The sequence below is a fragment of the Dendropsophus ebraccatus genome, chromosome 9, assembly GCF_027789765.1.
Source record: "Dendropsophus ebraccatus isolate aDenEbr1 chromosome 9, aDenEbr1.pat, whole genome shotgun sequence".
NCBI lineage: Eukaryota > Metazoa > Chordata > Amphibia > Anura > Hylidae > Dendropsophus > Dendropsophus ebraccatus.
This window is the reverse complement of record NC_091462.1, coordinates 40,232,499-40,248,581: the sequence shown is the minus strand read 5'-3', so window position 1 is coordinate 40,248,581 and position 16,083 is coordinate 40,232,499. Positions and strand designations below refer to the sequence as shown.

Below are 16,083 nucleotides of genomic sequence, written 5' to 3'. Positions count from 1 at the left end.
GAACATTTACAAGCTTCATTTTTTGGGGGGTATGTGCAAAGCTCAATGGGATCAGTTATTCATATGAAAACAGGGGGCTAAATGTGTCTACAAATTGATGACCATATTTCTCCTCGCTTCCAACATTTAATGGTGTTGTTGTACCATTTAAGGGTAGTGGTACCCTAGCCCTTGTTCTGCCTGGGTTTAACCCCAAGATCGTCCAGGAATATCCCTTGTAATACTGATAATCAAAATTTTTTCCCTTTGGTGGCCCAGTCCACAGGACAATTATCAGCCCTGTGTATACTTACACCGGGGCAACCCCTTCGAATATACAAAAGGTTTATGGAAAAATATTAAGTAGACAAAAGGGTATAAACACCATAAAAACATTTTTACCACAGTTTTGAATTTCACACAAAACAACCTAATGTATTAATTTGAAGAAAACTGGATAACCCCTTTAAGCATAGAAAAAGACTGCCTCCACAGTGAACAGCCTATAATAACTCATTGAAAACAGCTTTGATTGTCTTTGCAGTTTCCTGTTACCTCATCTGTAGTATTCAGTAAGTGGTACTTCTTATTTATCATATGGGTAGTATGGCTCAGGATTAGAGATGATCGAACATCAGCAAAAGTTAGGTTGTATCGAACTCGAACCTTGTTGAACCTTCTGCATTTGATTCCTGATGCCTTCCCAGTCCGTGGGGAAGGAGGAGACAGCCCTGGTACTGTCTCCTCCTTCCCCACGGAACGGGAAGGCATAGGGAATCAAATGCAGAAGGTTCAACAAGATTTGAGTTGGATAGAACCTAACTTTTGCCGATGTTCGATCTACTCAGGATCCCTACAGTGGAAAGGCATAAAGAGGGACATTTATCAAGACTATAAAAAAAAAAAAAAAAAAAAAAAGCCTGTGGAGCCTCATTTAAGAGTCTCAAAACCCAGGTCTAGCCAGATATCCCTTCGGGATATCCATCTGGCTAGGCCTGTGTTTCAAGACTCTTAAATGAGGCTCCTCGGGCTCTTTTTTTTGCATATTCATGTTTCCCAGGGGGCAATGCACCTAGGATTTCACTGCATTGAGCGCTTTAACAAGAAGCAGACAGTGTTATCTTTGGCTGGTGTCCCTGAAATCAGTGGTCTGTTTATCAAGACTGGCGTGCTCATACTTCGGTATTAAATAAAGCCCTGCCCCCTTTTCCTGGCCTGATTTACTAACAGTGAACGCCTCTTAGTACAGCGAGCCAGCCCTGTGCCCAGCGCAAGCATTTCTCAGAGCAGGTGTAAATTTCTGCCTGGTTTACACCTATTTCCAGGCAGAGCACAAGCATTTTGTTTGCATCAATAAAAGTCAAGTTTATCAGTCCCAATGGTGATGTCTCTGCTCACTAGGCTGCGTTACTGTAACATTCATTTCATTGTGCCAAGTTGAAGGTGTAAGTGTATGGTCTAACACAAAAAGTATCGACATCAGGGAATTCCATACAAAAATGTCCAAATACTAATTTATGAGAAGTTTCTACATGAGCAATGTGATTTTGTTTTTAACTTTTTACCATTTTACGCTATTGTCATTGAAGCCATTCCTTCTAAATATGATATTGCTTTTTTCCAGTAGCTTCACAGCAACACAATGTACTGATCTTCCAGTGTTGGAAAAAAATTCAAAATGGAGTGACAGTGCTTTAAAAATAAAAGCAAAACATACTCATCTGCCCTGATTCCCCACAACTACCCTTACAAGGACCCCCAGTTCTCGCTGCTCACCGCTGCTCTTTTCTACCTCTTATTTGTCAACCATGCAATAAATCAGCCAATGCTCAGTCAATCACTGATCAGTAGGCTTTTTATTTTTTATTTTTAAAGCATCTCAACTCCATTTTCCAACAGTGCAATACCCAATAAAGGGGTTTTCTACTGTGGACAGTCCTTTTATATTAGAAGGGCAGCATGATGATTACTAAAGCACTGCACAGCAGTCACTAAATTCAGTGAGTATTTTGCTTAGCTCTTTGCAGATTTCCTCAGAAACCATAATAAGCCTCGAAAAAAAAAGATTTTCAAAACCAGACAACCCAAAAGGCAGCATGAAAGTGATGACGGGTTCCTTTCAACAATATATGCTGGAGGCTACTGCAAAAGTGATGGACAAGTAGGTTCTCTGACCTATCGGTTACCATTCTTTGAGTATCATTACATCTTCTGATTTACTATATGTGACCAAGTTTTTGGTAGAATCTTCCTTCATCCTTACATAAGAGTTGTTGGCTACACCCCTGGCTTATTATTAAATAAGCAGGCCGGGCGAGGCTAAACTTTCATTTTTTCCCACTGTGTTAGATCACTGCCCTCATCTCCTTTTGTGATACTTCAGTCCAGTTTATTTCTAACCAGCTTTGTATATGGCGGTATCTGTAGGCTGAATTACAGTTTAGCCTGGTAAACAATGTAGGAATGAATATAATTCTAGTGGATTGTGGGTAGAACTTAACTTTTAGACGAGGTTTGGTACTACTGGTCAAGCAGCAAAAGAGAAGGTGGGAACTAAATGAACCTCAGTCAACAAGTAGCCAGGACCTATGATCAACGGATCATCACTCAGTAGGTCCTGGCTTCATTTTCTACATCACAAATTATTGCCAACTAATGCTGATATCCATAGGTGATTCCATAAACCGTAGTGTATTAAAACTAAATTGTTTCAGCTGAAGTGAAAGGCAGCAGTCTTAGAAGACCTCTATCACCAGGGATCCACCAGGGATCACCTCCACCAGTGATTCACGTCTCCCCTCCGGGGAATATCATTGCGCTCCATGGGATTCATTGCATTTCTTCTATTATAATAAAATTGTCACTTTCCTGAGATCTTTGGTTGAACATATCCATGTAATGAAGCCGTAGAACATGAAATAAACATCTTGGAAGGCCTCACAAGTTCTTCATAAGATCTAGATAAATATCTGAAAAAAATCAGTTCTCTTCTGTCAAGAAAAATAACTTCATTTCTTTTCCTTGTGGTTTTTCCCATAATTTATGGAGTATTTAAAATTTCTATAAGTCCAGAAATATATTTATTTTTCTTCCTTCTCTTCTTGAGTTAGGAAGCTCCAACTTTCTTTTCTACTCGTGTCCTGATCCAGTGATTTGTATTTTCTCTTGAAGAATCCCACCTAGGAAACAATGGGAAAACTTAGCAAAGTTTGATACGACCCAATAGAACTGTCAGTATAAATTTTGTTAGCTGTTTCCTTATGGATGACATGCTTAATAGGTTTGATTTTTCAATTATCAAGTGCTATAAATAAGGCTACACATGTGAACAGAGCTATGATCATCTGTCACCAAGAAATCGTAGGAAAGAGAAGGTGCTAAAATCCATCTGGGTGACAGTGCGGAAGAATGTGGATATAGTTACACCTATTGTTAACTAGTTTTCTTTTCTTCATTTAAAATAGTTAAAGGGGTTATTATTTATTCAGCCAGTCCGTTTATTTGTTAAAGTTAACCTGTCAAGTCAAAAGATTTTTATTTATTTTTTTAAATCTCCACAATAATACTGTGACAAGAGGATTTTAGTGGGAGGTTTTTGACCTCCATGGTGCACAGCTTTTTTCTCCCATTCATTTGTCCATTTCAGAGGAAGATAGGCTGTTTGCCAGTAATAGTTACTTTCTTTCCCTTAGTTGCCTAGACAATCACAGCACAGCACTTACTCCTCTCTGCTATGTCATGACACAGTGCTGGTAAAAGTGACCTGGACTAAATAGAGTGCACTGGGTGATGAGATGCTATAGAAGGCATGTGGAGAGATTACACTAAGCACTGAAATGGTGATGCTAAGATAAAAGGGAAGCCTTGATTTATCTTTAAGGGACAACTGTGCCTTCACTTCCCAACTCGCTGCCTTTTCCATCTTGCTGCAGGAGACAATCTCTATTGTAAATCCATGGAAACACATTGCAGTGATTCAGGCAGTGAAGCTTAGCTTAAGTGCTTCTCCCGGCTCAATCTAACTGAACATTTAAATCCCTACTGAGAAAAACTGTGGACATGACTTTTTTTTTTTAGTAGTGTTGAAGCCAAAACCTTACCTTCCATAATACAATAGTTATTAACATGAATACCAGAAGTCCAAGACCTAAACTGATGCCAATGATTATATACATAACATGTCTTCTTGGTCTTTGATTGTGGACTGCTTCTAAAGTAACCTGCAGCAAAATAAAAAATTACACAATTTAAAAATAGGGTGAATTTCTCATTTGCGCCTTTTTCACTCTACTTTTCTAGCTTGGACTTTTTCCCTTGTGCCTATATTTAACGCCCAAAATTTATCAGATGAATCTGGCACGTTTTTCCAATTACTTTTTTGCTTTGAGGTTTTCTATGCCACCCATTCAGTACAGTGAGATTGCATAAACAAAATAGAATTTTTTTTATTGCAAGCTTAAACCATGCCTCTTTTGAAGAAACCACCCTCTTTGTTGTATACCACAGAGATAGAACTCCGGTTTCACTATTACTTGTTGACAGATTATGACTTGTGATTGATCTCCCCCAATGATATAAACATTTAAGTTTCTTACATGTGTGAAATGTTTCTGGTTGAGATAGATTATTTTAGAGCTTTCTCCAGATATCACTTTTCCTGTTGTATGGAACCGAAGCGATGAAACACCTTCCTAAATACATAAAAATGAGAAATTAGTAGTCATTTAATAAAAAAATATTCTATTTGATATAGGATATAAATTAAATGACGCATTTTAATAATTCAAATATATATATATATATATATATATATATATATATATATATATATATATCTTGTGTAGTACTTGATTGCAAAAACTAAGCTGCAATGTTCTATGTAATGCAGTACTGCATACAGCCTCTAGGTGTCACCCTTCTTGGTGTCAGTTTAGTGAAGGATCTTGAGCCACGACATACACAACAGTGACACCTGTTGGTTGCAATGATCAATACACATTTTCATGACAAATATTTATCCATCATAAACACTAAAGTGGAGATTTATTGAAACAGACATATATAGAACCAGAAATAAGTGAATCAATTTGATTACAGTGAAGAATCATCTCTGTACTGGACATAAGATGTTTAGGTCTCTAGTCCTACAACACTGGGAGATACATTGTACATTGACTTACAAGCTCCAGAAGCAGATGGTTCGTTTCAACCTTCACTTCCACAGTTGCCTCGCTGTCACTTTCCATGTCTCCAAAGGTGCAGTCAACACGTAGACAGGTTTCATCATCTTCAAAGCAGTACTGGAAGATGGACATAAGGATATATGTGGCTATACGTACAGTAAATGACCTGTTACATGTTATATGCAGAGCTGTATCCGGAAGCTCTCGGATACCAATGCAGTATATGTTATAGGGTCTCTGAACGATCACCTCATTTATACCACTGGTGTCCTCTTGGGGGACCTCTTGAGCAATCTCAGTCTTTGTTTCCTCTATAACATATGCATATGTATTTCAGTGTCCAGAAGTTTAAAGATCTTGGTCTCATTGAATGGAGATTGAAATGGCATAAGATGTTCATTTACAGCCCTGACATCCAATAACTCTTAATGTTAAAGCTTTGTTAACATTTCCTATTCCATGTCCTGAAGAAGTGAGCTGTAGATCAATCCCTTCCTGGAGACTGTAACTTACAACATGCCTTTGTTAATGCCTTGTAAAGGGAATCTGTCTTTATAAAATGCTTAGAGCTGTAGATAGCTGAAGTTAGCAATGAGCGTTGTACATCACAGGGAGAGGTAGGGAAGGAAGGAAATGTGCATGCTGCAGCTCAGCACGGCCTCAACAGCCTGAATTTCTACAGAAAACATAATTAACTTTGCAAACAGCCACCGACTAAGACAGGTATCCATTGTTCTATCTCCCTATCTGTCCATGCCTGCAGCTTTGAGCTTTATATAGAACTATGTCTATGCCATAACACATAGAGAACCAGTTTTACTATCTATGCGGACCATACAGGAAGGATTGTATTTCATATGGCTGCCACCATCAGAAATAAGTATTTAGGAAAGCATTTTTTTTTCTACAGATAACTTCTAATGAAATAACTAAACTTCAATACAAGAGCAAAAGTTTTCTTTAGATTCCCTATAGCGGTATTGGAACACCCTGTAGTTGAGTCTTCTTATCACAATGCTGTTGCATCAGTATGGACCATTAGGAAACCCCATAGACACGTAGAGTTAAAGGGGAAGTCTGGCGAAAATTTTTATTAAAGTATTGTATTGCCCCCCAAAACGTATACAGATCCCCAATATACACTTATTACGGGAAATGCTTATAAAGTTCTTTTTTCCCTGCACTTACTACTGCATCAAGGCTTCACTTCCTGGATAACATGGTGATGTCACGACCCGACTCCCAGAGCTGTGCAGGCTGTGGCTGCTGGAGAGGATGATGGCAGGGGGACACTGAGGGACACAGGGCACTGGAGGGACACTGAGCATCTCTCTGCCATCATCCTCTCCAGCAGCCACAGCCCGCACAGCTCTGGGAGTCGGGTCGTGACATCACCATGTTATCCAGGAAGTGAAGCCTTGATGCAGTAGTAAGTGCGGGGAAAAAAGCACTTTATGTGTCTTTCCCATAATAAGTGTATATTGGTGATTTGTATAACTTTTGGGGGCAATACAATACTTTATTAAAAATTTTCACCTGACTTTTTTAATACTACAGCGTATAAAAGGAGTGTTCATACAGTATGTGATAACCAATTGCTGGGCTTACCAAGAATCTACTTCCAGATCTCGTGAAGAAGGACACAAAATCATCAAATACTGTTTTGTTGGTTGACAATGCGCCACAGACATCTGTGTCAGAAGTATACCGGCACTTTCCTACATTTGTCTGGAAAAAGATTGTATAAATTACTGCTTAACCAAAATCTGGATGAATGAATGTTGTGAACAGAAAGTACATAGAAGTGTTGTTAAACTGCACTGCAAGATAAAGAGGTATATGCTGTGCCGGGTCTATATGGGCCTGGGCCGACTCACCCACTAACATCGATGGTGTACATCAAGGATGGGGAAACTTCGGCGCTCCAGCGGTTGCAAAACTACAATTCCCATCATGCCTGGACAGCCGGAGTTGTAATTTTGCAACAGCTGGAGGGCAGAAGGTTCCCCGACCCTGGTGTACGTTATCTCTGGACTGAATAAAACAGTGATTTTACATCTAGTTCAGTTTTTGATAATGTACTAACTATAAAAGGGTCAATAAACTAACATGGCCACAGTTTAGCCTTTTACTGTCCAGAACGATTACCTTGACTTCCAAAATATTAAACAGCTTGAAGTCCCTTGGAGCAAATATGTTGGGCATCAAGATCTGAAACGTAGCGTTGGAGACGAGACCTGGTCCAACATTGATCACCTTGATTGACACAGAATTTTTATTAACCAGGTAATATTATAACCAATCACCGATATAGTAAAATATCTATTCATGATATATGAGTGTGAAATCCTTACATTGAATGTATATTCTATTGTCTCCTTGATACAGAGCTTGTCCTCATCTTCAGGAGGTCCGTACAAAAATGAAATCGGAGAGGCATAGCTAAAACCAAGAAGATAAGGGAATGAGTTATATCCACACTGCCATCTAAATGAACATTATTGACTGAAAATACATTTTTCTGAAATAACTGTATATCCTAGGACCAGGAAGGGTCATGGCATAGGGATATATAGGAGAGTCATAGATTTGTGAAAATAACCAGAAAAAATTGCTTTTGATATGTTGCAGCAACATGTCAGAAGTTTTGATCGGTGAAGGTCTCACTGCTGGGACCCATCACAGATCGGGAAGACTTCAGGAGAGTTGTGTGGTATCACATTTCACTCCCCGACGTGTAGCGATCTCTGCCCAGGCAGCTCCATTATAAGTCTACAGGGCAGACTGGATGGAGATGACTGACAGCAGGAAAGACCCCCCACTGACATGTCCTTGAGTAAGAATTAGACAATTTCAGTTAATCTGGGCCATGGTGTTTCTTTGAATGGTGAGGCCATTGCTATATTATGCAAAAGAAGAGCCCGTGGAGCCTCATTTAAGAGTCTCAAAACACAGGACTAGCCAGATATCTCTCCGGGAAGGACCCAGCCAAGGAGTGGCTTCTGTAGGGAGACCACCAAAACCACCAAATTAAGTGGCCCTACAAGTCAATGTAATGACAAGGGAAAAACCAAGCTCAGATTTCCATACACAGACAGCTGTTTCGGGGTGTTGCCCCTCATCAGTGTGGAGCAGGATTCTGGCTAGGTGGGAGCAATGCCTAGTAGAGCCATAAGAGAAACAGATTACTGATCTCAGGGAGACCAGCCAAACGATAACACTGCCAGCTACCGGTTAAATCGCTCAATGCAGTGTTATCGTTTGGCTGGTCTCCCCGAAATCAGTGACCTGTTTCTCTTATGGCTCTACTAGGCATTGCTCCCACCTAGCCAGAATCCTGCTCCACACTGATGAGGGGCAACATCCCGAAACAGCTGTCTGTGGATGGATACCTGGCGTTGGTTTTTTCCTTGTCATTACATTGACTTATAGGGCAACTTAATATGGTGGTTTTGGTGGTTTCCTTACAGAAGCCACCCCTTGGCTGAGTCCTTCCCGGGGGGATATCTGGTTAGTCCTGTGTTTTGAAATTCTTAAATGAGGCTCCGCAGGCTCTTCTTTTGCATATTCATATTTCCCAGGGAGCAATGCACCTAAGATTTCACTGCATTGAGCGTTTTAAGCAGCAGCTTGCAGTGTTGTCTTTTGGCTGGTCTCCCTAAGATCAGCGATCTGTTTCTCTTATTGCTATATTATGGACTTATTCTCCCCTACGCTTTCAAAGAAGAAATATGTGATATGACATCCAAAAAGCAATGCCACATATATTTCGCTGTGGTATTCCATGTGTCTCCATGTGAAATTAAGACTTGGGTTCCTTTACTCCACATTTTTGGTGAGTCACTATTGAATACCTCTGCCGTAGAGCCATGACAGATGCCACATAGACTCCCATGCTTAACATAACCATGTGGTATAATTATTTAACTAGATCCTGTTCTATGGAATTGTACAGAAGTCTGTATTATTGTACCCAGAAGTAAAATGCAAACTCTAATAGAAACCACCTATAGATATGTTTGCCTTCCCTATGCATACAGCAGATGGACATTACAGATGGATATTACATGGACCAATCTGGAGGAGCAAGTGAGAGCCGACCTGTTAGATCAGCGCTCGCTTACTCCTCATACCCCACTCGCTACATGCACCGACAGCGAGTGGGTAAGGGCGCGGGGGATTTAATGATCGTCTGGGGAGCCCATAGGAGATAGTCACGGTCTGCTGGCCATCGCCCCATGCAACAGGAGCGGCTGCAGCAGACCGTGACTATCTCCTATGTTAGTTATCGTTAACGTTTTTTTCAACATGTTGAAAGACAAGGATCAGCTGACATTGTGCGTATCGACTGATTGCTGCCTTTTAACACTAGCTGTTACACCAAGCGATTATTGGCCGTAACTGCCGATAATCGCCTAAATACGGACGATAATGGCTTGCTGTAATAGAACCTTTACTCTCCAGCCTTTTCCAGCTGATCATTACTACAGAAAACCCTGTAACAGAGAGAACTATATCCATTGTTAGTGAGTAACTTGTAACTCACCCGCCGACATTGACATTGACTTCATATCTTGTAGGGATGGTGAAAATGGCTTCGTTGTTCCGTAAAGAGTTTGGATCCACTTCATTCTGACTGGTTTTAGATAAACAAATAATTTTCATATTAATTAACACAAATAAAAAACGACTTAAGGTTTCCCATTGTACTCCTCATGAATGTGATATGTGTTACAGATCAGGCGATAAATGGCAATGCCTCGGTGTTACTACGCCTGTGAGCTTCCTGGATAACAATGCTGACTACTTGAATCCCAGATCATTGTCATTCTCACATTATCATTCAAATAACTTTCAATATAAAGGAGGCGACAGATTTGGCGAGCCGTAAAATTCAGATACTTAGTATGATGTCTCTACAATGTTTAATGCTACTTACCAGTTCACAGTTACATTGATTATAAGATCATCCGCTGTGGTAAGGGAGCTTGTATCCAGCAAGAATGAAAACTGTTGCTGTTGGTATAAGAATTTTAAAAAACACATGAGACAATAAACTATATGTTGTGTTCATATGTTGTGTCTCTCGGTTTTTTACCTGTTCCTATTTTTATATAATATATACCTCCAACTCATCATTACAGCAACCATTTAATTGTGTTATTTAATTGGTAATCAAAGTCCTTCTTCTTACTGAGCTTCTGCTATACTGCCACTCCTGCTGGACACTATAGCACATGACTGTTACCTAGGCATCAAAGTTCCTCTTGAACCGAAGGTTCACAGGGCTCTGCTGATGGAGCGTAAAGGGGTTGTACTACAAAATCGAGTTATACTTTATCGTTATGATAAGGGATTACTATCTGATAGCAAGAAGTCTTACTACTGGAACCCCTGTAGTATTTAGAATGGGGACATGGGTTGTCTCTGAAAATTTTTGTTTTTAGTCTCCTATTCTTGAGATTGTGGCAGGTGTCAGTGGTTGGATACCCCTGTGAGCAGTAAGTTACCCCTGTCTTAAGGATAATACATAACTTGATTTTGTGGGTTGATCCTTTTAACCTCGTAAGCCTCTGTGATGTACTGTAACTATATAAAGCTATACTTGTGCCATCACTTCTGGAGTCTGGCATTGACTAACAGTCTTTCTTCCACAGTAATGGTTGGGATCAGATAATAATGACCTTGGCATCTAGGAGGTTTGACAATTGGAAAAGGTTCTCTCACCCAGGGGCAAGCAAATTTGATCATGGGCTTTTCATGACAGCTGGGGCCAAACAAAGGCCCTGTGATGGTGAGTCAGTTTTAATAAAATATTTTCTGTTACAAGTTTTTTTTATATATCCATCACAAAATAATTTATGTCCATCACAAAATAATTATTAATAAAAATAGTGACTACACTGATGGGGAAAAAAGTGATGGTTCTTGGAAAGTGATGACATAAAAATATTTTTGTCAATGAAATAAACCCAAAAAGTGAGAATGTTCTTATTGGCAGTAAATTTTTTCTCCACCAAAATTTTGCTTCTGTTCTAGTTGTGAGTAGAGAAGAACATTTAAAAATTTGGTTTGTGACATTCATAAATTTTTACTAAAACTTCGCAAACCATACTTAACAAATAAAATCTATACAAAATTATCATCTGCGCTCCCCCAGTGTCCTCTTCCAAGTCTTCAGCCAGCTCAGGCAATCACTAACTGAGGGACAGAGCCATAGCCAGTGATTGGCTGAGCAGGCTGTCACTCTGGAGTTACAAGAGTGACAGCCTGCTCAGCCAAGGCGGAGGTGCTGTCCCTTCTTACTCAGTCAGTGATTGTCTGGGTGGGCTGTCAGCCTCCACTCAGCCAATCACAAAGAAACAGAGAACGGATAACACCGCGGCCAGTGATTGGCTCAGCAGGCTGTCACTTTTGTGTCTGGGGAGTGACATTCCACTCACCCAATCACTGGCCATAGTGCTGTCCCTCAGTCAGAGATTGGAGGCTGGAGGTTGGCTGAAGGCTTGGAAGATGGTAACGGGGGAGTGCTGACAGGGGAATAAACCTTTTTTTTTTTGGAAATTTTATTGACCAACTTAGCAAAATTTTGCTTTGTCAATTAATAAAATTTTTTTTGCTAAATTCACAGCAAATTCATCGTTGTTGGCTTCGCTTCACTCATCTCTAGTTGTCAGTAGCAGGTCAACCCTGAAGATAAATTACTCCTACTGTACTCATCCTCACCTAATCTCTATACAATTTGACAGTCTAGTGACTTTTTACAGTATAGTAAATATGACTTCCACACTAGCAGTGATATCATAGTTCATGCTCTGTTTTCCCCAGTGCATCGGAGTGCTGCTACTCTCCTCCTCCCTCCCTGACACTCCTGGGTGTGATATTGCCATGTGTGACCAATTTACAAATTCACACGCTTTTCCTAATGTCATTTGGAAGCAATTTGTCACCTCTTCACTTAAAAAATGCTGATCATAGAGAATTGTGAAGAAAGACCTGCATTGCAAAACTACTGTTTTCCATCAATGAACATGAAATGAACCTCTGAACATTTTATTATGGTGCATGATGGATATCCAGACAAAGCGATTTTACTTTCATGACCCCATATATTAACCATGGTTACCTATCTGGAACTTACTTTTGAAAAAGAGTCCACATATAGATGACCCACATCGCAGTCCAGCTGATTGTCCTCCTCATTCATGGCACAGTTTATCTGTTCCTCCAACTGAGGAGAAAGTGCAGAAACAAATATATTTTATTATAACTATAATAGAATTTGGGTAAAATCTAATTTAATTTATGGCATGACTTTATTTTATCCAAATAGTCCTACAAGACCAATATACTTTATATCTGAAAAAATAGATTTTTTTGGGAATGTTCAACCCATTCTAAGATGGCATTGTACCCCATGAACCCTCTATGGGTAGAGGTATTGCTCTGCATAAAACTTGCTCACTCAACAAAGTAGAAGGGGTGTTTCCATCTGAAGAAGTCATCCCCTATCCACTGGGAATACCTGTCAGCCTCGACCAAGTGGTATATTATACAATACTTTTGCCTGTTTATTCATGCAAAAAGCTTATTGGGTTTGAAGAGTAACCACCATGTTGTTACTTATGTTGTATATTTTCTTTTAAATCAGCTGCTATCAGAGAGTTATGTAGATTTGTAATTTACTTCTATTTAAAAAATCTCAAGTCTTCCAGTACTTATCAGCTGCTGTAAGTCTTGCCGGAAGTGGTGTATTCTTTCCAGTCTGACACAGTGCTCTCTGCTGCCACCCCTGTCCAAGACAGGAACTGTCCAGAGCAGGAGAAGTTTTCTATGGGGATTTGATGCTGCTCTGGACAGTTCCTGTCTTGGCCAGAGATGTCAGCAGAGAGCAGAGTGTAAGACTGAAAAGAAAGCACCACTTCCTGCAGGACATACAGCAGCTGATAAGTACTGGAAGACTGGAAATTTTTAAATAAAAGTTATATACAAATCTTTATAACTTTCTAAAATCAGTTGATTTCAAAGAAATAGATTTTCACCAGGGTACCCCTTTAATGAAGGCATAGACATGGTCAGTGATCAGCTGTGACAGCGGGAAGCCACAACGCTGGCATGGCACAGGTATTAAAGGTCAGAAAATATTACCAGATCCACAACTTTAATGAAGTAGATGCCTTTAGGAAGTCTCATGTGTAGTGTAGACTGGTAGGCATCATCCCCAGCATTGAACAGGGACATATTGAGCATTACAGTCTTCGTGCCTCCAATAACAAGATAGGTTTTGTTTGCCGATGATCTGCAAATAAGCACATGGCAGGACAGCAAGATTTACTTCCTGTTATTTCTAAAAAAAAAAATCAATGAATTGCAGGGATCTAGTACAAAGCAATGTTTTATTGTGAGGCTATGGGAACATATACAAGAAGCAGTATAACATATATAACAAGGGTTTATTATGACACAAAGAATTTACATTGCCAAGGACGGCCACGTGTCTTATCACGTCATTGGTTAGATATAATATGGCAGCGTGGCAGGAAGAAAAATGCACATCCAGATGTTAAAATCTGCCTTCAGGAGACTGGACCTGGATTTCTGGTAAGTACAGCTTTGTTTTACAGCATGTTAAAAAATACATAAATAAATGAATGTATATTGCAAACTTGCTTTATATCACATCTATTGTTGATTTAGATTTTGAAAGTTACAACAACAGGTACACTTTAATAAAAGTTGACAATGTTAACTATTGTTTGATAGTAGTAGCTACCAGAGAGAGTAGATAATGGGATATTGTAATTAATATTAGTATTGTGATTAGTTATTTAATTAATTAACTAAGTTTTGCATAAGCTGGAGAGCCGAATGTTGGCTAACACTGCAAAAAAAGAGAGTTTGTATTCTAGGACGTTAGGACGTTTCTATCAATACTTGTATCGATTATAATGTATATCAAAATGTATGTCTCTTTGAGTAACACCCCTTGACCTCCCATTCTAATGCTGCCAATAAAGGTATTTGGGAAGATACTATTTGTGAGTACTGAATTATTTGCACTATTGTGGATTAAAGGGGTATTAAGGGCAAAAGTATTAGATTGCTTATGCTGCGTTTACACGAAGCGATAATTCGCCCAATCGATCGTTTACCGATTTTGAAGCAACGATTTGGTTTTTATAATGATCAGCATTTAGACGAATAAATCGTTCGAAAAATCGTAAGAAAAATCGTTATTGCAATCGTTTAAAGATCGCTTAAGCCCATCTTTTACATAGGATAAGACTGTTTACACAAAGCCATCTGTGAATTTTTAGCGAACAATGAACGACAATTTGAGAACATGTTGAAAGATCAAAATGAACGATTTTTCGCTCTTCGCTTGATCGTTTGCTGTGTTTACACGGAACGATTATCACTCAAATGCGATCGTTATTGCGAAAATCGGAGCGATAATTGTTCCGTGTAAACGCAGCATTAGGATGGCTTATCAATCGCTGACTGGTGGGGTCCCAGCGACTCCTTTGATTCTGTGTGAATATCCTGTGGATAGGCCATCAATCTTGCTTTCTTTATTTTATTAAATTTGGTACATTCTCAGACTGTCTAATCTAAGTTTACACTGTCTAAGGGCCTTTTTAGATGGACCAAGGCTGTTACATGGCTCAACTATCATACTTTTGTGTGGCTCTTTACCCCCATAGTTTGTCGGGCACACGTCATCTATTATATAGGAATAGCCGACAAACAAGAATTTTTTAATCTGCTACAACAATGCGATCAGTAAATGAATGAATGAGATTTCAGGCTGTATCACACATTGCAGTTTCTTTGCAATACTGTCATGGTACTGTACTGCGATAAAACTGCAATGTGACTGAACACAGCCTCATGGGCTGATTGCTGGGTCTACTACACAGGTAAGTTTAACCAACCATCTCTCCATGTAATAGCAACCCAAATTCTGGATCTCAGCCATTCTAGTGGTTTGGTAATTTAGATAAAAATTTAGATGCATAATAAGCAAATTGCATATAATTAAAATTGATCTATCTATTTCCTATCTATCTATCTACTATCTATCTATCTATCTATCTATCTATCTATCTATCTATCTATCTATCAATGATCTATCTATCATCTATCTATGCATCTATCTATCTATCTATCAATTATCTATCTATCATCTATCTATCCATCAATCATCTATTATCTATCAATGATCTATCTATGCATCTATTATCTATCTATCAATTAATTATCTATCATCTATCAATCAAATTAATTATCTATCATCTATCTATCAATCAAATCAATTATCTATCATCTATCAATTATCTATCTATCTTTCATCTATCAATTATCTCTCTATCTATCTATCTATCTTTCATCTATCAATTATCTATCTATTATTTATCTATCAATTATCCATCTATTATCCACCTATCAATTATCTATCTATCTATCTATCTATCTATCTATCTCCGATCTCAGAATAGGCTCGGCAATATCCCTTTAAATGTTCTATAAAAAGAATAACAAAACAGCAGGTTTTAGATGAAAAGTGAAATACAGATGTATTTAATTCATTTCAATACGGTAAAAAAAATCATGCAAATAAAAATTACATTTATAGAATGATCTGGCACAAAACCAAAACATTACTCATTGTACACCTTAGGGAGAGAAGCTGGCACAGACATAAGCAACAGAAGGTGAAAGCACTGCATAAACAGCTAGGTTCCAAGACAACAGCAAATTAGAGAGAAACATATTGCTAGCACTGTAGCAATTAAATTTCTGAGTTTTTTTTTTAGTCCTGGTGCTTATTTATATATATTTATTCCATTACAGCATTGTATCTGAGAGTGAGAAAAAAAATAACCTTTCAAATGAATGGGGGTACGATCACCTACAGGAA

The 16,083-nt window shown here is 38.8% G+C and overlaps 1 protein-coding gene across 1 annotated transcript in view; it reads right to left on the bottom strand.

Moving 5' to 3' along the window:
- Positions 1–815: 815 nt before the first annotated feature.
- Positions 816–16,083, bottom strand: part of ITGA4 (integrin subunit alpha 4) — a 101,306-nt gene continuing 86,038 nt past the window's right edge. Inside the window, exons 18-28 of the mRNA XM_069983057.1 lie at positions 13,311–13,461; positions 12,304–12,393; positions 10,102–10,178; positions 9,709–9,798; positions 7,517–7,604; positions 7,311–7,418; positions 6,771–6,890; positions 5,160–5,279; positions 4,575–4,670; positions 4,080–4,199; positions 816–3,158 (exon numbers count right to left, since the gene is read on the bottom strand). Of these exons, the coding sequence (XP_069839158.1) occupies positions 3,060–3,158; positions 4,080–4,199; positions 4,575–4,670; positions 5,160–5,279; positions 6,771–6,890; positions 7,311–7,418; positions 7,517–7,604; positions 9,709–9,798; positions 10,102–10,178; positions 12,304–12,393; positions 13,311–13,461 (1,159 nt within the window). The 3' untranslated portion in view covers positions 816–3,059. The remainder of the gene's footprint in view (positions 3,159–4,079; positions 4,200–4,574; positions 4,671–5,159; positions 5,280–6,770; positions 6,891–7,310; positions 7,419–7,516; positions 7,605–9,708; positions 9,799–10,101; positions 10,179–12,303; positions 12,394–13,310; positions 13,462–16,083) is intronic.